Source organism: Typha angustifolia, chromosome 5, assembly GCF_048772165.1.
Source record: "Typha angustifolia cultivar Huaian chromosome 5, ASM4877216v1, whole genome shotgun sequence".
In the NCBI taxonomy this organism is placed as follows: domain Eukaryota; kingdom Viridiplantae; phylum Streptophyta; class Magnoliopsida; order Poales; family Typhaceae; genus Typha; species Typha angustifolia.
In genome coordinates this window covers 5,181,729-5,207,894 of record NC_133243.1, presented here as the reverse complement: position 1 = coordinate 5,207,894, position 26,166 = coordinate 5,181,729, and the positions used below count along the sequence as shown (strand labels likewise).

General features: G+C 35.7%; 1 protein-coding gene across 6 annotated transcripts; it reads left to right on the top strand.

Annotated features, from left to right (window-relative positions):
• The first annotated feature begins 125 nt into the window (after nt 1–125).
• LOC140760043 (kinesin-like protein KIN-7I) lies at nt 126–26,166 on the top strand. Of its 6 annotated transcripts, none has more exons than XM_073096830.1 (33): nt 126–375; nt 481–570; nt 2,130–2,248; nt 3,562–3,675; nt 3,762–3,843; nt 3,922–3,989; nt 4,080–4,154; nt 4,270–4,415; nt 4,496–4,598; nt 5,714–5,794; nt 5,996–6,064; nt 6,142–6,201; nt 6,295–6,456; nt 7,087–7,143; nt 9,022–9,249; nt 9,347–9,412; nt 9,488–9,673; nt 9,749–9,853; nt 10,400–10,489; nt 10,664–10,813; nt 13,916–14,029; nt 14,120–14,206; nt 14,283–14,486; nt 14,587–14,757; nt 19,822–20,028; nt 20,154–20,243; nt 20,317–20,454; nt 22,625–22,722; nt 24,509–24,587; nt 24,667–24,804; nt 24,914–25,033; nt 25,119–25,190; nt 25,945–26,166. In XM_073096830.1, the coding sequence occupies exons 1-33, from the start codon at nt 252–254 to the stop codon at nt 26,164–26,166; spliced, it is 3,915 nt and encodes a 1,304-aa protein (XP_072952931.1). In that variant the 5' UTR covers nt 126–251. The 6 variants fall into 6 exon arrangements, with proteins under 6 accessions (XP_072952931.1, XP_072952930.1, XP_072952929.1 ...); XM_073096829.1 differs by having other exon boundaries at nt 9,022–9,255; XM_073096828.1 differs by having other exon boundaries at nt 9,022–9,273; nt 9,491–9,673.

Genomic DNA, 26,166 nt, shown 5'->3' with positions numbered 1-26,166 from the left:
ATTAATTAGACCAATTGGGCCGGCACAAACCCAACTCGGCCCAATCCAAAGGCTAATCTCGTCACTTCATTCCGTTCTTCCCACTCCTAGAGCGGGAAACCAAAGAATTAGGATTCCAGCGCATGCCCATTTTTTGATTCCAAAAGGAAACACAAACCCTAACCATCTCTTCCTCACTTCACCTGCTTCTCTCCCATTCTACTTAAGAAATCCTTCAAATTTCCCCAATCTCTTCTCCTCTTCTTATAGTAATGGAGAGGATATACGTAACAGTCCGCGCGAGGCCGCTTTCACCCGAGGAATCCAAGTCCAGCCCTTGGAGGATTTGCGGCAACGCCATCAACCTCGCGAACCAATCCACCAAATTCGAGTTCGGTGAGATCTTTGCTGTCTAATCGTTTACTATTCTTTGGATTTGCCTTGGAATTTGAATTCTTTTCATGAAACCAAAGATGCATTTTGCTTTTTGTCGATGTTCAGATAGGATTTTCGGGGAGGATTGTAAGACTGCAGCTGTTTACCAATCTCGGACCAAGGACATCGTGGCATCTGCCGTACGAGGGTTTAACGGTGTGTTCCTGTCCACTTTCCCGTCTGGGTCTTTCTCTTTTAACTGCAATTTGTAATCTTAAGCCTAGTTTAGCGAATTCATGATGCTATTTGTGAGAATATTGGGTACACAAATTCATTGAGACATCCTTGTTTAGGAGCTTGTATGTCGATAGATTATCTTGTCACAAGTGGAAATGGGTTTTTGTTCGTTCCAGTCTCTATCTAGATTTTGGGTTTGCTACATTTGAGGTGTTGCCTCTGTTTCCTAGGGTTATAACACTTGGTGATCATCTAGTGTAGCACTAAAGTGAGGAGAAAGAGGAGGTGGGATGCGTTTTCTCTCTTTTTGTATGAAGGTTGGAGGTGATTTGGAGGAGGGGAGAAAGAGGAATATTGTTGACATTTGGGTCCTCCCGAGGTTTCAATATCACATGCCTTTGGTCTAATATATTTTCTTAGTATTGAGAAAATATCACATGCCTCTCATTCCAATATTACATGCTTCTCATTTTGACATGTTAATGTTTGGTCTATAATGTCAGAGAATACATTTATTGTACTCTTGCTTGGAACCTTTTATTTTATCTGAACTAAACTATGAAAAGTAGTAGTCAGCATTAGATTTTGCTAGTTCTCTTCATTGCTTCTATCAAAATTTTCATACTCTGCTTCAAGCTAAAAAATCTAGCAATTCTCAATTAGGGAATGGCATATTGCTCATTCTCTTTTCCTACTTTTGTTCCTGTGGAAATGTTCATCTGCAGTGCTATTTGTAATGTTTTCAAGACAGAACAAAAATGAAAAAACCACTACTTAGTACAGTATGTCAGTATGAAAGCTAGGTTTTTATGACTGTAACATGACTTGGTTTCCAAAGGAAGCAGTTGAAATTCAAATTCTCAACATATATCATAATGTTTGCCATGTTATCTTTTACTATTCCGGTGCCTTTTTAATTTGTTATGTTTAGGAGTTTGTATGTTTTACCATTTCTCTTTTCAAAGTGGAATTTGTTGGTTCCAGTCTTTATATAGCTTTTTGGTTTTATGCTGCATCTTGGGGTGTTGGCTAAACACCTTTCTTTCCTAGGCTGTCAAAGGTGATAAAATTTGGTGATCTGCAGCACTAGATTAAGGAGAAAGAATAGGTGGGATGCTTTCTCTCTCATTCTATACAGAGGTTGACAGTAATTTGGAGGAGGGAAAAAGAGAGGGAAATCATAAGCATTTGGAGTCTCCTGAGCTTCTAGCATCAATCCGCTGATTTAGTTTCTAAATGCTGAGGGGAGAAGGAAATCGTTTTTTCACTCCAAATGGCTCCGAGAATATTTTTTTCTAGTTCTCAAATTTGGTATTTGGTATTTAACCTAGTTTACATGCTCTTGGAGTTCATAGCCAGAAACTTATACAATCTTATTTTTAAATTCCTGCTCAAGTTTGTTAGCCTTGACAATGTTTCCCTTTTTCTGTTGAAGCTCCATGAAATTTTGCATTTTTTTTTTGTTGAAAATTTCACATTTATGAAACTTACAAATAGATGTTTGTTCTAATCCCCTTTCTGTTTTGTGTTTCAAATAGGTACTGTTTTTGCATATGGTCAAACTAATAGTGGTAAAACACATACAATGAGAGGGTCTGTTGTCGAACCAGGGATTATACCTCTTGCTGTTCATGATTTATTTGAAAGTATTCAACAGGTAATTCCTCTTCTTCTTCCCTTTTTCCATTCATCTCTTCCACCTCTTTCCCTACAATTCAGTCAAGAAAGATCATTTTTAACCTATTAATGTGGGAGATGCTGTTTCCACATTTGTTTGCTGTTTCAAAATGATTTATAGAATCTGGGAAGGTACTAAGAAACTTGACTGCTTGTCATGGTTCAGTTCTTAGTTGAACAAATCTCTTCTTTGGTTCTTTAGCAAATTGCTTCTTGTTTCCTTCTTTGATATGCATAATCTTTCTATCTCTTAGCTCATGCTGTAGATAATAGCTCGGCATAATAATCTGGTTACTTGTATGCTATGTTGTGATGGAGTTGAACTCAAGGGGCTTGGTGAAGGTTTTTTTAATCATGACTTATTACTTTATTAGTATTTGGTAAAAATTGAAAATGGTGAAAGTAAGTAATTATGACATTTAATGGTGACATGCAGTATATAAAAAGGTGGAAAATGACACTCTTTCTTTGGAAGAGAAAGTGAAATGAGTCAAAATAAGAAAAAATTGGTGATTTTAGGAAAGTGGAGAAACTCACTTGTCACTATATTTCTTTTTGTGCATCCCGCACCATAAAGTGATAGACTTCCATGAAGTTATCACTTTTTTTTCTTACTTTCCAGCAACGAAATAGGCCCTAAAGGTTGCTGCTCCACGCATTGACTTTTAGTGGTGTGGCGCTTGTGGGAGTTGTGATGCATATGAGCTCGCACACTGGGTGTTTGAGAGTTGGCTCTACTTAGATAGGTACCGGATGCAGCCATGTATGGACGGGGTTATGTGGCGGAGGCATGTCTGCATCTTCACCCACATGTGCGAGAAGCCAAGAGTGGTGTTGATGAGCTTGATGTTGATGGTGGCCTTGCTGCTGTCCCTGGTGATGAGGGAAATTGTGGAGGGCATGAGGGATTGAGGCTAAGGAAGACGAGGTTGATGCCGCGGTCATGGAGGTACCAGATGGGCATTAGAAACTTCCACCACTTTCTTTTCTCTAATTTTTATCAACCAAATGAACCCTTATCTAATTTTAACATTGATGTACAATGTTTAACTAGTCAATTTATTCAAGATGCATTTATATTTTATATCCATATTTACTTTTAACTTTTGGGCAGTTAGGACCTTTCCCATCATTTGATATATCTAGATTGCATTATTAATAATTCATTAATATATGTCAGCAATTCAAATGGTATAAAATGTACTTGCTATACCCAGCTTGCTACATATGGTCTGTGGCATAGTATATTGAATATTTGTTTTGATTAACTTTTATTATTTTCTTGGCCTCTAGGATGTAGATAGAGAATTTCTTGTTCGCATGTCTTACATGGAGATCTATAATGAGGAAATCAATGATTTGCTAGCTCCAGAGCATCGCAAGTTACAAATTCATGAGAGTCTCGAGGTATAGACTAACTTGAACTTTCAAAGTTGAGCACCTTCTATTACTATCATAATTTATGTGTTCCAGTTGTTCCTTCTTATTTGAAGAGAGGCATATATGTTGCTGGTTTGAAAGAAGAAATTGTTACGTGTCCTGAGCAAGTCCTTGCTTTCATGGAGTTTGGAGAATGTATGCCATTTGTCCTTGTTTCTTTTACTTTGTTATATTCAAATGATGGAATTATGGTAAATTTTTTTCTTCATGCAGCTCATCGTCATATTGGAGAGACGAACATGAATATTTATAGCAGTAGGTCTCATACTATATTTCGTATGGTATAGATTTCAATCCTTGGGTCTGCTCCTGTTCATTAGCAACATTAATTCTCTCCTCCTTTTATAAATAACATTTGCATGTAATTTCAGATTGTAGAGAGTCGGGAAAAGGTTGAAGATGGTGAAATGGATGATTCTTGTGATGCAGTTCGTGTATCAGTACTTGTATGTGACAGCAGTGAGACTGCTTTATGTTGGCACAAAGAAATCATATTTTTCCTACATTATTTGTGTAACTCTCGATATGCTTATACTTTTCCCACAATTATCACTGTCATAGAATTTAGTAGATTTAGCTGGTTCAGAACGTGCCGCCAAGACAGGTGCAGAGGGCATGCGCCTAAAAGAGGGTTCTCATATTAACAAAAGCCTTATGACACTAGGCACTGTCATTAAAAAATTAAGTGAAGGTGCAGAGAGCCAAGGGTAAGTTCTAACCTTTTGCCCTGTGGTCATTTCTAGCCAATAATATACTAACTATTGCCAATGCTGAATGATGTTACCAGGGGTCATGTACCTTACCGGGATAGCAAGCTCACACGAATCTTGCAACCTGCTCTTGGTGGTAATGCAAACACTGCCATCATTTGTAACATAACTCTTGCACAGGTACAACCAACCTTTCTGGGATTTTTATATGGTGGTATAAATTCTTTTTTGTAGGTCATGCGCCACATTACTAGTCAAGTAATAATGAGTGCTTGTCTAAGCATTCACCAATAGTAGTTCCTGTACTTTCATGATGTTTCATTATAGATGTTTCATCAACTTATTGATATTATCATGGATGTAATTTGAAATTATACTAATGACATGACCAAATAGGGCCCTTTCATTTTTATCTAGACATAGATCTCTTCAGCTCTCTTTGATTCTCTTTTGACTTGTTGCTCTCCCGATATATGTACTATTTGAATAGGATGCCACACATGGTGATGTTTTGATGTGGTCTTAGGATGAAAAAAATATGACAATATGGAAAAAGATTGAGGTACACAGACCCACACTAAAGGAGGAAAAATAGGGCCTCAATGAATATCCGTTTTGCCTTAAAGTATCTTTTCCGTTTTGGCATAGCTAGATAGATAGGAAATATAGAAGATGGGAGAGAAGATCAAACTTACTTAGTTGTGGATGAAAGAAGATTGACCACCTGACTTTGAGGGACGAAAAAAGCCCAACTAGATTGTGGGGGATAAAGAAAGCATGGAAGGAGGAATGAGATAGACGTGGAATCATCCACAAGGATAATATTTTCAATTTTCCATAATTTTCTTCTTATTTTTGGAATTTCACCTCTATATAAAGAGAGGAGGAGATTATATCAAATGATATCTTAAACTTATTTGAATCTTTCCTAATCTAATCTATAGACAAATTAAGACTCTTTTAAATTAAAAACTAATCTAAGCCTAACAAAACTTATCTAAACACAAACTAACAACCAAATGTCCTAGATTATAGGAGTTTTAACCAATGATACTCTAAAAACAAATAGCTAAAGAATACATCTGAAAATAAAAAATAAATTAAAAAAATCTAATTCTCACAATATTCTTTTACCAATCAGGGGTCTCCTCTCTTAGTAACATGAGATCTAAAGTAAGCCAAACTTTGATGCTGACCACAGATTAATTTCTTTGATTTTTGTAATCTTGTTTGTTTTGCCTCTTACATTGGCTTAAACATAAGAGAATTATCTTTCTGTCATTTTGATATTGTAGGTTCATACAGATGAAACAAAAAGCAGTCTCCAATTTGCAAGTAGAGCTTTGCGTGTTACAAATTGTGCTTGTGTCAATGAGGTTTTGCTCTCTCTCTCTCTCTCTCTCTCTCTCTCTCTCTCTCTCTCTCTCTATTTGTTTTCTTAATGTGCTTTATATTCTTTTCGATGCTAAAGTTTCAGTTTCTTGTAAGCCAGTTGGGGTGTTAACATTTTAAGTTGTTTCTACAGTTTAGATACCTTTTTTGATTAAATATTTAATTTGCCATGCTCTCTTCAATAGATTGTAACAGATGCTGCATTGTTAAAGCGCCAGAGAAAAGAAATTGAGGAGCTTCGAGCAAAATTACTGGTTTGCCTCGTTTTCCCTATATTCTTTTCAGTTGATGTGCTAGAAACTTCAGTTAGATTGTTTCTTTTTGGGTGTAGAGCTCGCACTCAGAGCACTGGGAAGAAGAAATTTTGAACCTGCGAAATACACTTTTACAGGTTAATAGTCATTTTGTACCTTTTTCTTTCAATAAAGATCACTGTGCACTATGGCTGCAAAAAATTTCTTTAACTTGAGTTACACAATTCTAGAGTGAGTTGGAGAAGGAGAGGATTGCCTTAGAATTGGAAGAGGAAAAGAAAGCTAAAGCTCAAAGTGAGAAGAGATTGGTAGAGCAGGAAAGGAAAATTGCAAATCTTAGCTCATTGGTGCTATGTTCAGAAAGGGATGAGAAGCCTACATGCACTAAAAAGGTGATTGTTTTTCTTCTCAATAGCTCATCATGTGCCAAAACAAATTATACCCTAAGCTGCACAATTTCGTTTTATATGTGTTTTTGACTTCCATGGGGAGCTACTCTTTGAAGATATAGAGATATCAGGGTTCCTTATTTTGTGTGAAATTTCTTCCTTTGCTTGTTCATTCTGACACAGTTGCATGTTTCAACAGCTCATTTTTTAATATTATTGGTCGTTGGTGTCGCCTCATCTGTTTAATTTGTGGCTACATATACTTTTGCGGGTGTCTCAGCTAACATCTTATGTCTTTGAAAATAAGAGGAATTGAAACATGATGCATTCCTCGATGGAATGGATCATGTTGGCTATCCTTCATGATTGGAAAATAATTGGAGCATATGAAAGAAACGGTTGCACAAGAAATAATTTGTTAGATGACTCTCTTGTTCTTGTTAAGACATGATATTAACATCTTTTCTCTGAGTTACACATTTTATCGAAATTGATGAACTGCTGGGGTGCCAAATCCCCTTATTCCTACTGGATGGTTTTCTAGGAAAAGAAAAAATAAAGAAAATTTATTTTTTCATTCTTTCCATCAACTAAAATACTTATTGTTTTGCAAATTGGCTCCTCATTGTGCAGAATAAAAGGCGGGTTACATGGTGCCCAGGGCCCTTCTCAATGAAGTTCCCTAATGAGGTAAGAAAAATGTTTCTCTATATTATGTACAGCCATATATTTCAGTTTTTGTTTCATATGATCCTTGAAATTTCCTGCATTTGTTAGGATTGTCGTTGTTAGAAACTTTTGTATTCTTTCTCCATTTCTTACCTAATGGATACACTATCTTTCTCAGTTTAGTTATTATGGTCTTTTGTCTTGGTATGTGTACTGAGTGCCATTTTTTTTTTCCTGTTGATGAGATAGGCAAATTATATTACAAGGTTTGTATGGTTTGTTCTCTCACATATACTTTGATAATTCATTTCACTGGAAGCCAATTTGTAGTACATTAATTTGGGTTATCTACAGAAGCTGCTTACAAAAAAACTGGTCTGGTTCATTTGTCTGATTGAAACAGAAGTATTGCTATAATCTTCAACTATGAAAGCCTTAACAGCTAATCAAGATTAGCATATATTCTCAGGCTCGCAGCTATCCATAAGTACCTAGATTTGTGTTCTTTTTTTTTGCATTTAAAAAAGAACTTTGCCTATGAACTTTAATTTGAAAATAGCATGATGAAATTAGGAAAAATAGATGTTACTACTTCACATGGTAGGCACTCAGATTATGCTATGCACGTGTGCCAATGCATGGCGATACTTGGAGGGGCTCCATATCTTTTTGTCAACTGTGCCGAATATTGTCATGCCAGTTGTGCAGACGGATAATCAACATGCTTTGTTGCAAAGTCATGGAAACTCCTTGATTGTTAATATCTATTTACCCAACAAGAAAATCAAAATCTGGATAAACCAAAGTGCATGTATCTCTGAATTCTAGTACAAGTGAAAAAAGAAACCATATCCTCTAATATGCCCTGATGTCATATACTTAAGAAACGAGAACAACTTATCTAATAATGATGATAAAGCTGCATAGATCTTGCCCTCCTTTTAAGTTGTACTCAAGGTTTTAAAAGATTGTAGGCAGTAGATGGGTGGACAACGTGTCAGGATGCCTAAGCGCTAGGCGGGTGCCTAGGGGAGTGCTTAAAATTCAAGACAGTTAAAAAATAACAAATATAAGAACGAATAATTAGACAAAGTTAAAATTCATACATACAATCTAGAAATATATTAATGCATTCTTGTTAAGAGCCATACTAAGCAATTCAAATCCACTAATTTATTATGACCTACAATAATTTTGAATTTCAAAGTCATCCTACATACTAAAAGTCTAGAACATGGTTCAAGATACTAAGGCGGTCACCTAGGCAAGATTGAAGTGGAGTGGGAACTCTAGACGTTAAGCTGGAATTTTTTAAAATAATTGTTGTAATGATCATTTGGCTAGCTGCTTCTAGTTTCTTTGAGGTTTTCTATTGCTAGCTATTATAGATAGATGTTTCAAAGATCACAGGATTGGACAGTCTCATAGAAAACTTGAACTCGTTAGCTGTTCGTTCTTTTTTACTTACTTTTTTTGAGGTAGATATGTTAGTCTCCATAGCGAGTTGCCCATAATTTGTCTGGTTTGAATAGATGAATATGTTCCAAATGCCTGTGACATCCTTATTGCTTGCTTAGGAGGCAAAGTATTGGAAGAATCTAATGCCCATCATTATTTCAGATGACTTAGCAAGTATGCGATGCATGAATGATGGATTGTCTAGAAAGTTTGTAGGTCTGAAAAGTTGCATCTGACATCTACTTTTCTTCTGCTGGTTTCTGAACTCCTATCGAGTCACTATTGGTTAGTATTATGATGTCTTGTAATGAGAGTAATTCCGTAGTTGGTATATTCTTAGTATTCATTGTTTGTTAGCTTTTGCCAATTTTCCTGATTAATGCTGTGTTCATAAATTATCTTGGGTTTAAGAGGTTTTTGAGCATCTTTAGTTATATTCAGGTGCTCACTCCTGAAGAAACTGCTACTGTCAGAGATCTTACTGGACGTGAGCGTGACATGAGTTTGCCATTACCTTTTGAGGAACTAATTCAAGAAAACAAAGTCGCCATGGATCTCCTTAATTGTTATCCTGGGTCACTGGATGATAGTGGGACTAAAGATATACAGCACACTTCTCTTCCTGATGCACACGCTTTGTTGCACGTTACTAGTAGAAGAAAAATCAATGTCAAGGCAGCTGATTCAGTTTTTGTGGGTATTTTGTTTCTATTCTCTTATCACCATAGATCTAAACAAGTGACTGTTGGGTTCTCTTATTTGTTAGGGAAGTGGCATGTCAGCAGAAAGGCAATCTAAATATGATGATCAACTGTTAGAATATAATTCCCAGGTATTTATTTTTTCCCTTCTTGGCTTATTTTTGAATCCTTTTGCTGTTCTATGAAAAATAATCGGCTTTTGCCAGGAGAAAGCTGAGTGTATTGGATCTGAGGTCTCAACAAGTAAATTGATGGAGTCAGAGGGCACTCCTGGAGGGAGATGCAGTATCTCCTCTCTAAGTCAAACAAGTGGAACTGAATCTTGTCGGCTTAAAAGCTTAACTATAAGAGAGTCAGAAGCAATTCTTGTGATCAAACAGCTCCAGGATCAGGTAATTGATATCTTCAGCACTATATTTAGTTTACTTTGCTCTATCACTATATATTTAAATGTGGGCAGTGGGCAGATTAAATTACTAGAGATGGAGAAGGCTTCTATTCAGAATAATTTGGATAATGTTCTTGAGCTAGCAACTGTCCAAAGCATTTCTTTTGGTGAGAAGTCTGAAGAGGTAAAGATAAAATATTTCATTTTAAAAATATTTTATTGTGTTTTTTCTGAGAGGCGGCATTTGGAATGGAATCTTGCACCAAGCTCGGGATTTTCATAATGTTCTGTTGTTCTTTATCTGATGAAGTTTCTGCCTTGTATTCTGGTTCAATGTTACAGAATGTAGTAACATTGTAAGTTTTATAGTACCTGAACACATTCTACTTTTCCAATAATTTCTGCTATCAGTCAGTTGGTTCCTTCCTATTCTATTTTGGTATGACCCCATTCAACATGTAAAACTTTTGTGCACACACTTTTAGCTTTCCTCCCCCTTTAAGCTTTTCTCTTGCACATGATTACCTTTTTTGTGTTTTATTATCTGATTATAGTTAATTAGCTCCTTCGAACATATATGGGATATTCCTTGAGATTGTATATCTAGTCAAATTGCACTAATATCTTTGCACGAAAAGTGTCACCATAATGTTCTACAACACTATTATACTTCACTTAAATATTGCATGTTCCTCTGATCCTGTTATTTTCTTTTCTTCCTGGAGGGCAGCTCCGTCAAGAAGCTATTAGGTCACATGAAGATGCTAGAATTGCTCGTGAACAACTTTGCTCAGTGGGCTCTATTGGATCATATAAAGAAGTATTTTTCTTTCTTAACTGCATCATTCTTTTAACTTAAACATCATTTATTGCTTCCTTCACTCTTTTTTACTATAGTTTTTAACCTTCTGAACTTCATTGATTCTGTGAATGTTTTTCTTTAATTTTATTTATTTTTATTTTCTTTTGAAGTTCTTTTGTTGGAACATTTTAGGATCTTTTGGCTAATTCCTCTCTGAATATATTGCTGGAAGTCGAAGGAGTAGTTGTGCAAGTTGATCATTCGAGATATTTGGTTGATACCATTCTCCGTGTTGTTGAAGAGCTCTTCCAGAACTTTGCTATCCTGTCGCAGATGTTACAGGTAAATTTTTTGCTAAATATGTGAATCTGCATTCTCCATGATTTCCAGTTGTTATCTGCAATCAGGATATACAGGCATGCTAAATTTTGGATCATATACGTAGAACTCTTCATATATACAGGATATATATACAGGATTTACAGGCATGCTACATTTTGGAGCATATACGTAGAACTACTCCTTCATATATACAGGATATATATGAAGGAGTAGTTGTTGAAGAGCTCTATCATTTTAAATCTGTTTCCCTAAAACTGAACTTTGTTTTTTGTATCATGGTTTGAAGTTTCACTGAGACAGAATAGTAACGGCTGAAACTTATTAAAAACTAATGCCAGAGCTCATTGCCAAGGCTGAAACTTGTTTAAGATTATTGATCTTGACCTATGTTTTCGAACATTATCAGTCAAAACTGGTTCAGCTTTGGTCCAGATATTTTGTATTTTCATGGGGTCAAAAACAAAACTTCTTACTATGCTTTGTATACTTGAGATATTTATTTTCCCTTTGCATATTTCATCGTAGCTTTTCTACTTAGAACTAGTTTATATCAAACTCTTGTGGCCATTTGAGCTTTGTTGACTTTGAATGAGTATAAACAATAAATTTTCAAATCTTCGCAGCTGCGCATGTATCAAGTCCAGAAATGTGCATATTTTTGCATACATGTGGTCAATGTTTTGAAAGGCGGCCGTGGGTGGTGGGCGGTCACCCCACCGCCTAGCGCCTAGGCGGAAGACAGGTGACAAGGCGGTTTAGCATTTTTAATATAAAAAATAAGGTAAAACTTATATAATACAGAATATACATACATAAATTTTAATCAACATTCAATAGATTTGTAGATAATTACGTTATATACATTATATACAATAATAGATTAGCAATCATTAATCAACATTCAAGAAATTAATGATTACTGATTAATGAATTAACAAACTAAGTGATTAGCGATTAAAACAATTCAACAGATTTGCAAATAATTACTGATTTATTTAAATTAGGAACTAATAGTCAATAGAATTAACTGATTAAGAATTTAAGACAACTGAAATTTTCAAATCTTCGCAGCTGCGCATGTATCAAGTCCAGAAATGTGCATATTTTTGCATACATGTGGTCAATGTTTTGAAAGGCGGCCGTGGGTGGTGGGCGGTCACCCCACCGCCTAGCGCCTAGGCGGAAGACAGGTGACAAGGCGGTTTAGCATTTTTAATATAAAAAATAAGGTAAAACTTATATAATACAGAATATACATACATAAATTTTAATCAACATTCAATAGATTTGCAGATAATTACGTTATATACATTATATACAATAATAGATTAGTAATCATTAATCAACATTCAAGAAATTAATGATTACTGATTAATGAATTAACAAACTAAGTGATTAGCGATTAAAACAATTCAACAGATTTGCAAATAATTACTGATTTATTTAAATTAGGAACTAATAGTCAATAGATTAACTGATTAAGAATTTAAGACAACTGAAATTTAAAAAAAAAAAACCCTTCGGACTGTGTGAGATTGAGAGAGAGAGACTGTGAGAGAGGGAGTGAAGGTGAGAGGGAGAGACTGAAAGAGGGTGTGAGATTGTGAGAGAGTGACTTTGTGAGAGAGAGTGACTAAGTGAGAGAAAGAGGGAAAGAGGACACTGACTATACCTTTGTCGCCGATCGCCATCCATTTCATCGCTGTTGCTGCAAGCCACCGTCTTAGTTGCCTCGTCACTCGTTGCAACCAGCCGTGGAAGGGCGAGCTGGAGAGGACGAGAAAGGGTTTAGGGATTTAGGGTTTCACTGAGTGAGAGAGGAGAGGAGCGAGAGAGAGAGAGAGAGAGAGAGAGGGGCAAGCGAGCAGTGAGAGAAATGATTTTTTTTTTATATATAATGGGTTAGTTATTTTAAATGGATAATCATACCCGTTTCTTTCATCTTAATCGATAAGTCGATAAGGAGGGCCGAACCGCCAACCAGCGTTATCGGGCCACATGGCCCGCCTAGCACCTTTTGGTGCTATGGTGGCCTGCCAAGGTGGTAGACCGCCTTGCGCGAGCGCCAGGTGGATTGGCGGTGGCCGCCTTTTCCACTTTTCAATACCTTGCATGTGGTATCACAAAAGGTAGTAAATGTGATTTCAAATAGTCTTCCAGATTGACGAATATTTGTTCAATAGTGGAATGTAGTATATTAGAAGTATATGAGAAGTTGACAAATAGAGAAGATGAGGAAATAAACAGCTAATTCAAATGACATTGACATATGCAGCACAAAGCACATGTTTCTACATTAGAGGGGATCAGTGTGATGGGAAGGTTTGCACTGGCCTCCTGGTGGTGTGTTTTCAGTTTTCAGTTCATGAAAACAACTTCTATAATAGTGGGGAATAAGATTTTGTATAACGTTCCCCCCTTAAGACAATCCATTGCTGGAGCTCGAGCACCGAGATTTATCTTTTCTTATGTGGTGGAATCATGATGCTTAACTATGACAAATTTTTTTTCTCTTACATCCACATAAAAAACAAAATAGTCAACGACAAACCATTGCATTTCATGACGGACTAACCTGTAAACATAGCTTCATTACAGACCTCGGATATATACTAGGGAACATTTGATGTACATTGTTAGAAAATACTGGGATTATACTGGAAACTTGTCATGGTTGTCATCTTGTGTAAACTGTGTGATTGTTGCTATTATATCAAGACTAGTTAGTCTACGATTCATTTTATAGGCTAAATTATTATGGACTCTTGAGATCTTTCCGAGAGAAACAGAAAATTTATGCTTTGTCAGATTATAGATGTGAATCTGTATAATAATGATTTAGCATGCGATCTTACTCTTGTCAGATGATTTTCTTTCTCCTGTTTTCATAGCTTTACAGAAGCAGGGTTTACTCTGGTGAATCTTAGAGCTATTGAGTTTCCTCTACATTAATGATTCTTAGGTTCATTTATGTTTTCCTTTTGTACTCTTTGCTGTTTATTCCTTTGTCAGCTTCCCTTATGTGTGTGCGTAAATTGTTTACTGGGGGACCATAAGATACCTTTTATCATTTCTTATTTTTCTATGTGTTCTTTTTTTTAGGAACTCAAGTCAATTGCTTGTCAGGAGATGGTGCAATTCAGATCCATTATTAGCAGTTATGAGAAAATACAGAATTTCATGAGGAAGAAAAATGATGAAATCGATGTAGAAAAGGTGTGATTTGGATATACCTCAAATTAAGTACCATTAGCTGTCACACATTATATTCAAACTCTTGAGGGTATTTATGTGATCCATGTGCAGAATATCTTGCTTAATCAGGCACTAGACCACCAGAATCAAATTCAGGAGCTTAAATCCAATTTCCAGAACTGCGAGAAGGCTATGGCTGTTAGTTACATTTGATTATTTACTATCTATATTTTTCTTGACCTTGATATTCCATTGGCTTTTCTTCAAATGGTAGGATCTCACTCTTCAACATGACTTGGAGAAGGACAGCATCCTCTGTCAACTTCTCAGCCTCCAGAAAGAAGTGGCATCCTTGTCATCTTCTTCCTTGTCAAGAGAAAAGGAATCTCTGAGAAAAGAACTTGAAAAGACAAAAGTGAAGCTGAAAGAAATGGAGTCCAAGCTTAAAAACTCTTTGCAGGAAAAAATCAAACTCGAGGTTATCTCACTATATATATTTTTTGTTTACTGACTTTCAGCATAGTTCCTCGTAACAATCAGTTCATTATCTCTTATTTGTTGCCAATTTGTCCCTCTAGAGTGAGAAAGTGCAGGCTGAACGGGAAATAAAACACTTGCATAGCCAAAAGAGTGGCCTTGAACGTGATATTCGGAAGCGTGACTCAGTTCTTGATAGAAGGCGTGAATCAAAGTCATTTGATATCAGCAAATCAAAGGAACTCAATGCGGCAGCTGAGCAAACTTTCCAGGTATAGTTTTTCATTTTTCAGCATAGATCTTTGTTCTGAAGTTGGAACTGCTTCGTTGCCATCAATGGTAAAGATAGATTTGGGTTTCATGTCTTTGCAAGTGTTATCTCTGATACTCCTCCAAGTATTATAAAAACTCTGTCCAACTTTTCAGATCATCTTAATTGTTGAGCAAAGAGGCCTTAACAATTTTGTAACAGAGATTTGTGCAAATTATTCAAGCAAATTTGTTGAAATGTCATGTACTAATATTTACGAGGAAAAGCTTGATGCCATATCACCTATTAGCAAGAAGCAACACTTGCCTCTTTTACTGTTTTACCACCTCAACAAACTTCCATGGAACTATCTTTGGTGTCTAGAACACTGTTATTAGCTTTTTCACACAGCTATAAAATTACCATTTAGGAAGATGACCAAGTTTGAGGCATCTAATAATAGTCTTTAATCTTTATCCTGAAGTTAAGTACAAAGTAGGGACAAAATTTTATATATATATAGAGAGAGAGAGGGAGGGAGGGAGGGAGGGAGGGAGAGATTTAAGTAATATAAGTTGCATAAATGATGAAAACGGAAGAGCTTTTGTGAAAGAGAAGGATGTGAAATACCGGTGGAGCCTTTTGCATTCTATTCAATTAAAGTGATGTTAGTGTCTTAAATTTAGAGTTAGATAGACAATATCTAATACAAAATATAATTATAGTAGAAATTAGATTGACGTCAAAAATGATTGAAAAGATGAAACATGGAGAGGTTGTAGCTCCTCATTGTTCCCGTAGAATTATGGAAGCATTTAGGATATATGAGATCAATTTGGTCAATTAGTATATTTAACAAAGTTATGAAGCATAAAACAATACTTGAATGGAGAAAGAATATTTTACTATTAATATACAAAATCGAGGGAGATAAACAAAGTTATACACAAGGATTGTCATGCTAATAGTGATGCAGAGAACAAGTAGAAAAAAGTAACTAAACTCGGACCGGGGTGTTGGAATCACTGACGTTGGAATCCACCAACAAACATTCAATTTGTGCAAACTCCCAAAATATTCATTAACTAATAAAAAAAGAATTATAAGTATTTATATAGGCAAAGTAAAGCAAAAGATAGAAAGATGAAAATAGCGTAGTAAGGCTAGTCAAAACTTTTGTTAAGCTAGAGGGCTATGGGTGCATCTCTCTTGTGCCTATGAGAATAAACGTGACGAATAGTGGTTTCCATACCAATTCTTCCGTGGTGGAAGAAATTTGACTTAGTCGAGTGGGAGTGTGAACAGTTCTGATAGTACTCCAAGATGTCAGGGTCAAGCTACTGTAACTCCTTGTGAGTGATCCACGTACAATTAGATTCTTATCTACCTTGCCAGCGAACTAGAAAAAGGTGAACCTCTCTTTTTACAGTATATGTTATTTGATCATATAAAATAACGTCTATCTTTTTTTATAGTGTGGAAGAAAAATGAGAAGTGGTGGGTGGTATATCAGTTATGTCTGAAATAGTGGCGGATGTAGTATATGTTCAATGGGGATATTCATAAGCGGTTGGTAAGCTACTAAATCCTCAATATTAAAAGTAAAACTAATATCGTAATTAGAGGGAATATCAATGACAACCATTAGTCCCTACACGTTTTAGAATTTGGAAAGGTTCTGCACTATGAGAATGTAACTTTTGAACAACTCCTAAAGGGAACCGTTTAGGTCTAACATGAATCATAACATGATCTATATTAAACTCTTTGGCATACTTGTGCAAGTCGGTATGTATTTAGTAATCTCCTGATGCAAAGAATAAACATGATGTGCAAATGCTTCAGCAGACTTAGAGATTGTAGCATGAGATGACATAGAATCTAAAAGCTTGCATGTTTTAAAACCATAAACAACTTCAAATGGACTCATACCTATAGTCAAATAATTTTGCTCCGTCACGCTTGAGACTTGTCCAGTATAATTGATGCTTAACTTCTTTGATGGTTTTATTATGTCCAAAATGACTCGACAGGTCACCGGCATGGATCTCCCAAACTAGGAAGTCACGTACAAATGTATGGGGAATATTGAGCTTGTTAGTCTTAAATAGGCAATCATTTTGGAGAGAATAACTGTCTAAAGCTATGTTCATGTCACTTAGCAAAGTGAGAACAATTTCTCCAATGTCAGGACAAGATGTATAGTTTTCTTTCATTTTGTCAAATCTAGTGACTTTAATGCTAATGGTAGGTAGAAGGCTAACTCGTATACTAAGCACATTAGTCGTCTTATTTTTAACCCCAGCTCTACGTTTGAGTAGAAAAGTGTACTATAAGAACTTGATCCAATGAGCATGTTTCGAGTTTAGTTTCTTCTAAGAATTTAGGAATCGAAGAGCTTTGTAGCATGAATAAAGGACAAATTCATGCAGGAGTAAGTAATGGCGCCAATAGCACAGAGCTTGAATAACCATATAGAAATTTTTATCATAAGTGGAGTACTTTTATTTGACCTCATTTAGTTTTTTATTGAAATAAGCAATAGGATGATGTTCTTAGCTAATAACATCGCCAATCCCGATGCATGAGGCATCGCATTTCACCTCAAAGGATTTAAAAAAGTCAGGTTGATGCATTATAGGCGCCACTGTCATTTTTCTTTTAACTTCAAAAGTTTTACTTGCCAATTTACTCCAATAAAAATTTTCTTTCTTAAAGCAAGCAATAGTTAGGGATATAATAGTGCTAAACCCTCGAATGAAGTGTCGATAAAAAGTAGCAATGCCATGAAAAGCTACGTACATCATGAATATTTCGCTGTTCCGGCCAATCAATGATTGTCTTGATCTTTTCAGGGTTGGTGCGGACTCCTTGAAATGCTATAAACCCTAAGAAGATGACTTGATTCATAAGAAAAGAACACTTCTTTCTATTACCATAGAGTTGAGCAGCACAAAGTGCAAGATAGACTTGATGCAAATGGTCCAAATGAAGCTTTTTTGACCGACTATAAATCAAAATGTCATCAAAGTAGACTAAAAGAAATTTTTCCATGAATGGTCAAAGTATTTGTGTCATAACACTCATGTTTGGGGCATTAGATAGATTGAAAGACATCATCAACCATTCATACAACCTGCCTTTCGTTTTAAAAGCGATCTTCCATTCACCGCTAGGGTGAATTTAGATTTGATGATAACCACTTTTGAGATCAATTTTGGAGAAAATTTAAGCTTCTGCCATTATCTCTGGCATGTCATCAAGCCGCAGAATGGGAAACGATATTTGACTGCTATTTTATTGATGGCTCGACTATTGACACACATATGCAAAGACCCATTTTTTTTTATGTGAGCAAGGTAGGACCAACACGATGACTTAAGCTCTCACGAATGAAATCTTTTGTAATAAGTTCATTCATTTGATGTTGCAGTTCAGCATGTTCCTTGGGTCTTATTCAATAGTATGACAAGTTTGGAAGAGAAGCCTCAGGGACCAAGTCAATTGCATATTGGATATTATGCAAAGGAGTATTGATCTGGAAGATTATCCCGGAACACATCTTGAAACTCTTTTAGTATAGGACTAGTTTCTTCAAATGACGGTGTGGGTAGGGCTCCCAACTTCACGAGCTACTAAGACAAACACAACAAAGCCTTGGTTTGCTTTCTTTTCAAATACTTTGGAATTTATTATGTGCTAACTCTTTTTACTAGGAGCATTCTTTTTGTTATCTTTATGAATTATGTTTGGATGCATAGGATTTATCTTAATCTTCTTGTCTTTGAAAGTGAAGGAACACAAGTTGGAACGTTCATAGATGGTTACATCACGATCAAATAACTAAGGGCGGTTCAAAATTATATGCCCTACGTCTATTGGCACAATATCACACCACACCTCTTCCTTATAAGAAAGTGATAGAAATTAGGCATCTCTCATTTATAGCGATTAAGGAATTATTGACCCAAGATATTTATAAGGATTCAAGTAAGATGTGGACTTTAACGCCAAGCGAAATACAATGCTAGAAGAGATGGCGTTAACACAGCTTCCATTGCCAATGATCACCTTGCAATCTTTGGTCCCACATTTGATATAAGTGTGAAATATTGCATTTCTTACTAATTATCAGTCTCTCGGGGTTGCATCAAAGCACAATGAACGACATCAACAGTATGATCATCGTAACCATGGTCGTCGTCACTATCTTGGACATCATCGGGGTTAGGCTCATAAACTTGGTCATCAAGCTCGTCTTCCTTTATAGTGTCATCCTATACCACAAGGTAAATGGTCTTTTGAATGCAGTTTGATGTTACATGACCAACCTGTCTATATTTATAACATTGATGGGGGCCATTGACAAGTGTAATTTCATGGAGGAGTCCTTTTTCTTTGTTATGTTGGACATGCGCGGCAGTTTGGGTAGTTTTGAAAGGTAAAGTTGTTTGAATTTTTACACTAGTAGGTGCGTAATTGGGAGGTGTGTGCCCAATTGGTTGCCTAGGCAAATATTACAAGCCTGATCCAAGGAGGTAACTTCTCGGAAAGCTAACTCTCTCTGGATGTCATTGTTAAGGCCACGCTTAAAATGACTCAATGTCATCCTCCATAATATTACACCTCAGTATAGACTTCTCAAATTGGGAGACATAATTGCTCACCAACTTATTTCCTTTTCTAAAATTATTCCATTGATCCAAAATGTTACTAAGATAAGAGTGTGGCAAGTATTTTTTTTTTTAATTTTTCTTTCATTTCATGCCAATGAATAATTGGACGTTTGTTTCGTCGCACTAAAATTTGCTTTATACTTTGCTAGAACAATTTGGCTCTATACCTTGTTTGTTTGCAGTAGTTATAAATGTAACTAAAGATATATGATATGAGGTTCCACTTAATGAGGTTTGACATGAAGATAGTTTTCATAGTTGATCATGTTTTGTTCTTGGCTTCTTTTCTAAATAAGTTTTGCAAACTTATTCTTATCATGCAGTTGACTATCTTGGTCTTGTGGTGCATCTTTATTAAGTCATAAGTATTCTCCCTTTTATCATCTTTATGATCTTTATTAAAATTTCAGGAAGACTACCAAACACTGGAACTACATGCTTTTGAATTGGAAGCAGAAATTGCTTCTTTACAAGAGGCTTTAACCAGTGTGGTTGGAGAAAAGGAAGATATGATTGCCAGAGATCAGTTCTTGGAATCGGAACTAGAAGCTTTTGCGAACAAGATGAATATAGCTGATTCTGAAATAAAATCTTTAAAGGAGGAGCTTGCTGTAACGGTATGTTCAAATTTTTGTGTACAACTATTTGATGTCAAGTATACCTATGACTTATTCTTTAATTATCTGTTCACTCCTTTCTCCATCTGTTTGCTACTTGGTTCAAATAAGTTGCTACTATGCAGAAGCAAAGATTGGTTGCATCAGAGTCCTTCTGTAGAAGCCTGGAAGATTCTCTTGATTCCTTGTCAAGAGAAAAAGAAGATATGGCAATGGTAATCAATATTTTCAATTATTAATAACATCATTTAAAAGTATTGGATAATTACTTCTTGTCATTTATTACAGCAACTTACAGATGCCCTTCTAGAAGTGGAGGCAGAAAAGTCAATGTGGTCAGCCAAGGAAAAAGCTTTCATTGAAGCTAATGACAGAGTGAAGATATCTAACAATGAGATCCACAGGTTATCAGAAGATCTGTCTGAGGTATTTTTTTATATAGACATTGGCATAAATCATGCATGACTTCAAGTGAGTTCTCTTCTGTTCTCTATTATGGCTTTTCTCTTTTCAATGTTAACCCCTTCAAGGCTATCACTTTTGTTTCATTCTAGGATTGAACGTAAATCTATTATTTATGCTCCTAAGAACTACAAAGTTGATGTTAGAATGTTGTGCTGCTCTTTATCAGATTTTGAATCCTGAGTTGATATTGTCTAATTGCTTAGAAATGATTGTTAATTGTTTATTAGATTCCTTTTAACAAATAATAGGGCACAAAGCCAATGTTAGAATGTTAAGTTGCTGTTTATCAGATTTGAATCCTGAGTTGATATTGTCCAACTGCTTAGAAATGATTACTAATTGAGAAAATAATAATATGTTAAGGAATAAAATTTATCAGATTCCTTTTAACAAATAATAGGGCACTATGTCCAATTTTATGAGATACATTCTTAGAAAGCAAAACACCTATCAGCTTAGACCTGTTATTTATTATCTTAATCATCTTTTTATTTGTTTGATAATGCATTTGGATATTTCCTGGAAATTACATCTATACACCTAATGCTTGAGGTTGAATATTCAAGTCAATGGGTTCATGAACATCCAAGGAAGACAAAAGAACAAACTCCTTTTTAAAGAATGAGATTGATATAATTTTAATGGAGAAAGACCAATAAGAGAGACAAGAAGAGGGTTAAAATGAAGGATTCAGTGCTCTGCAGCATTGTGAATGTCAGGTGGCACATCTCATGCTTGCGGGTTGCCGACATGAAAATATTGCTCCAAGGTACAATATAATTAATGGGAATGACATGAAAATATATTGCACCATGGTACAATATTTTTAACATGCTTTTATTTGTGCATGTTAGTTGTCTCATGCTTGCAGGTTACCAACATGAAAATATACTGTGCCATGGTACAATACCTAGATAGTGCCATCCACCTGCTCTCTGTTGGCATTCATCTCCATGGGTATCCCCATCCCCATATGTTCTCTGCCTGCCTGCCGTTGCTCTTCATACCCACCTATACCTTATGAAAGGTTGAAAAGGGAAGCTCTTCTGCTGGCAGGGTTTTAGGTGGAATTTGGTTTTAAAACATCAAGGTTTTAGGTGGGATTTGGTTTTAAAGCATCAAATAGAGTAGAAGATATAAAATTAAGGACTAGGTCAACTTGGGCCAGTTTCTATCCATATGTCCGAACCAACCCAATATTAAGAGAAATAACTGATGGGTCATGCTTGTAGAGCTCCTTTTAGAACTGAAACTGATCCAACAGTTACTGTTCTTCCTGTGATGGATCTAAATGGACAACTAGTATGATTGCCTAAGCATTTGAATACTAGTTCAGCAAGTATTAGGAGCATAGTGTTAGATCCATGAGATTGTCATAAATAATTGGATCCTCCATTCAAGTCCTGATCTATGTAATTGACAAATTGAAAACTTGAAATTGTTGAGGGAGTGATTATGGAGTTCACTAAGTATAACACTCTTGGATGATATTTTTCAAATAATGTGGTTCCTAATACAGATGAAATGTAAGGGCCTATGTAGGTCAATGAGTGTGGTTAGGATTCTCATTTATGGTATATTACTGATTACTTTGAAATACAATTGTGGGAATATAGAAATTGGATAATATTATCATTTAGCAATTTGATGCAGGTACAATTGATTCCTGCAGTCTTCTTATCATCTAAGAGAAGAACCTAGTTCCATCTATGGTTGACTGTCCAAAAGATGGTCATAATAGGGCATAGTTTAGAATCTTTTTGAACGGACTGCCCTCATGATCATCTTCCTACTGATATATAGTGGTGACTGCTACATGCTGAATAACATTTATTTCAATTGTGTCTACGTTCATATATATATATTCTTCTTCCAATATCTATCATTTCAATAAGTCTATCCAAATGACTTCTTCTGAAATTGGTAATTGATCTCCCAACATTCTCATCTTTGCCTAGCAAGATTATTAGTTCATTTGCTTACATGTTTCTTACCTCAAAAATTCCAAGTTATACCACTACAGTCTTGATATTCAAGTTATCGTTGGAGCAATATATAGATTTTATTTTGCTGCATATGCACAAATTGAAGTTATATTCTATGTTTTATCCTTATAATAATGTATGAATAGGTGAGGCATGAGCTGGAGTCTTGTAGAGAACAATGTAGTGTTCTGGAGCAAAGGTTAATTCTTTCCACTGAAAATGCCGAAAGAGAGAAGGAATTCAGGTTAATTCTTTTTATAGTGCTTTTGGAAAAGAATGTGTTTCACCTAGAATATTAGTCAACAATGTCATGCATTCAAGCACTCTGGGCGTGCAGCATATATATTGCCCAGATGCATTTAACCAGTAACATCCAAAATTTCCTAGTCTTTTCTTTTGTCCCTTGCTTTCCGCAAGGAACTCTCCATTGTGGAAGTTCGGATAAGAATGGTCTTTAATTTTCGATAACAAGTGCCTCTGCAAGTCCAGATGGTGATGTTTTTGTTTCCTTCTTTTCTTGGTAATGATATTCCAGTTGTTGGGCTTTCTAAGTTAGAATCTTCCGAGGATTTTACTTCATGATTTAGCATAAATTAGAGCAATAGAGTGAAATTCCTATTTTGCTTCTGGACTGATACACTACTTCTAGATGAATCTTTATCAGTGGTCTTCTATTCTATATAACTATACAAGGCATCTTCTGTTTGATATTCCTCGTGATGATGATTATGTTTGTTTGATAAGAATTCATACTTAAGTCATTGTTTCCTTGAAATTAAGCAACAAATAATGGCAAATAATGCTGGAGCCAATTTTTGCATCTATTTGTAATTTACATAGACATATCTCGCTGATATTTCTTCACTTTCATCTAATGTTCTGTTCTATTTGTTTATTCTATCTTACAAAACCGAGCTAATTTTCAATAAGTTTTAGTTGGACTTAATAAATTGCTTAACTCAGCTTAACATTTCCCAATCTAAAGCTTTTAATCATTCATTCAGGAAGTGATCAACTAATGTGATCAAGAGGTAGTACAAAGTGAACTTGAGGACATAAATTATGTGAACTATGTCTGATGACAATAGTTATGAGAAATATGCCTACATATCTTTGCTTTTTCTTAAGCAGGATAGGAAAATCTCCACATGCTACTTGTGGAATATTAATTATAGACAGGTTTTCTTTATGTTGATAAGCAATATATATCACGAGTGAATAATTAGTTCATGCTCTTTCCAGGAAGGAAAGTGCAGATAGGGCACTTGAGTTATACCGAGCTCAAATTTTGAGCTGTTTTGCTTAGGAAGTTGGTCTTTATTATGACTTACGAATTTCGTTGATTTGTTCCCCTATAAAATAGGCTTTAAGAAGCCCATATTAAGCCAAGCCCAAAGACCCACTAATTTTATGAAGTTTGGAGTAACACAGGCATTGCTCTGTTATAAGCGAAGCTTTGAATAGTGATATAAGGTCAGAATCCTGACCAAATTAGGCTGAATCCACTGAAGCTAAGATGTAAAAAATATCTCCTTTTGCAGAACATAGCGAAACAAGAGGTAGATTCCTGTTGTACAAAGTTCAAGGTTTTGTTTCCATTGTTTGACTGTGAGATGTTCCTGTTATGTATCATATCATTCTTTAGTTCGAATGAGAAAATTCTACAAACTAACCAAATAGATAGAAGTTTAGATCCTAGATGCATTGATTATATTTTGTTCACTTCTTTTATACTGTCATAGGAATGACTCATTGAATATATATGGTGAGGTCTAATTGTGATTCCCAATTATTCACCCTAAATTCCAGAAAATGGGTTTTCTGAGCATGTGCGTCTTGAGACATCTTTTGCTATCCAGTGTTCTGGAAGCTTCAGCAATTATTATTTGTTGATGATCAGTCTTAATAATTCAAAGAAGCTTACCATTTGTCTTATTTCCTGTCAGAGTTTACAGTAGATTGTAACACTGTACCTGTTGTTTATTGGTATTCATTGACTTTTGACTATGGATTTATGCTTTTCTCTGCAGTGTGGTAAATACTCCAGAGCTTACTCATCTCAGAAATGAGCTACAAGAAAACGTTGTCGACACTGTTGAAATTGAGGACGTAAGCCTTCTTGCGTGACTTGTTTTCTTTACTGTGCATTAACGTAGCTGGAGTAACAGTAAGTTATGGTACACTTCAGGTGAAGTCTAAAACTAGTCTTTGCCAGAAAGTGCAAAAGCTGCAGGAGCAAGCGAGCACTCCTGTTGGTGAACAATATGAATCATTACTGCAACTCAAGGAGATGGATACAGAATCTGATTTGTTAACTTCTTTTAAGGTACAAAATTGTCCATGTAGCGAACAAATATTTCCTGTACCAGAAAACAATTCTTGAATCTCTTATCATCTAGACTTGCTCATGCTGCATGAAATTGTTTGCTTGACAGTATCTTCAAAGTGAATTTCTCCTCTTAACAAGAGAAAAGGACGATTTGCTGTCTAAGAATGAACAGCTGAATTTGACAGTAGGCGATACAATAATTCTGAAGAAACAATACGACCACATGGTAAGTCTGCTACCTTTGTCTTCATGAATTAATACTAGCTCTTATGAATCCTAATAGTCTCTAGCTGTGTTTCCTCTTTATACAGCTATTGCAAGCCAAAAGTGATTCAGATGAATTGGCAAAAAAGATATATAGCATGGAAGACAAGATGCACAATGTATGTCTGCGGTTTTGCTTTTTTGTGCTTTTGCCAATCTAATAATTGCTATCTCTATTAGTCGCAGAAAGTGCCTTATCTGTTATAAAAGATTGTCATGCCATGACACAAGGGCATGCCTACGCGACATGCCTGTATGTCTTGATGGTAAGGTGCTGGTTTAACCAGTATGCTTGGCACTGCCTAACATGCTTTGGTATTATGATCTTTCTTATGTAAAATGAAGCTTCACTTAAATTTCTTTCATCAGGTATTGAGTAAAATGATACAGTTTCAAACATTTTTTTATGAATGTTACACCTAGGTGTTGTATCTACAAGCTCTAATCTTCTACCAACCAAGATCAAGAATTTGGTGATTTTATGGCATTTTGGGTAGACACGAGGTGTATCATGATACTCCTAGTGCTGGTTCTGATACCTATTGGAACCTTTATATTGCCAGTCCTTGAGTAGAAAACTTGAACCTGTACCGAATTATTCTTTGTTTACTCATGATTTGTCCTAGAATTCCTCATCCATATTTCGCTCAAGCTTCATCAGATATTGCAATGATCTGCTTCCTGTTTTACGTTGCTCAGGCCCATACTCATTTTAGGTCTTTAGCACAACATCTACATTACAAACATTGATGAGTGAGCGTATTCAGATACCCATTAAATACCAGTAGTCTTTTCTGCTAAGTGCAATTCTTACACATGATGTAGTGCAGCTCAAGTAGTATTTGCAGTCAATTAACAAGTTCATATTTACAGGAAGCTCTGAAGTACAATAAGGAAAAGACAAAGCTCCGGATGCAGCTTCGTTCAACACAAGCAAAGTTAGATGCGTTCCGCGGAAGATATGAAGAGGTGATGAATGAGATGAACCTCATGAACAGAAAATTTCAAGAAGCATCTACCAACTTGAAGAAGCAACTTGCTGCTTATGGAGTTGAAATACTTAGCTTGAAGAAACAACTTGCAACCCAAGAATGA

What these genes read in the sequence shown, in the direction of transcription:
- LOC140760043 (XM_073096827.1), top strand. Translation starts at nt 252, where the DNA reads ATGGAGAGGATATACGTAACAGTCCGCGCGAGGCCGCTTTCACCCGAG. An exon ending in AGGCAGCTGATTCAGTTTTT is followed by an intron (nt 9,274 to 9,346) that starts GTGGGTATTTTG and finishes CTTATTTGTTAG; the next exon opens with GGAAGTGGCATGTCAGCAGA. An exon ending in TGGAAGACAAGATGCACAAT is followed by an intron (nt 25,191 to 25,944) that starts GTATGTCTGCGG and finishes TCATATTTACAG; the next exon opens with GAAGCTCTGAAGTACAATAA.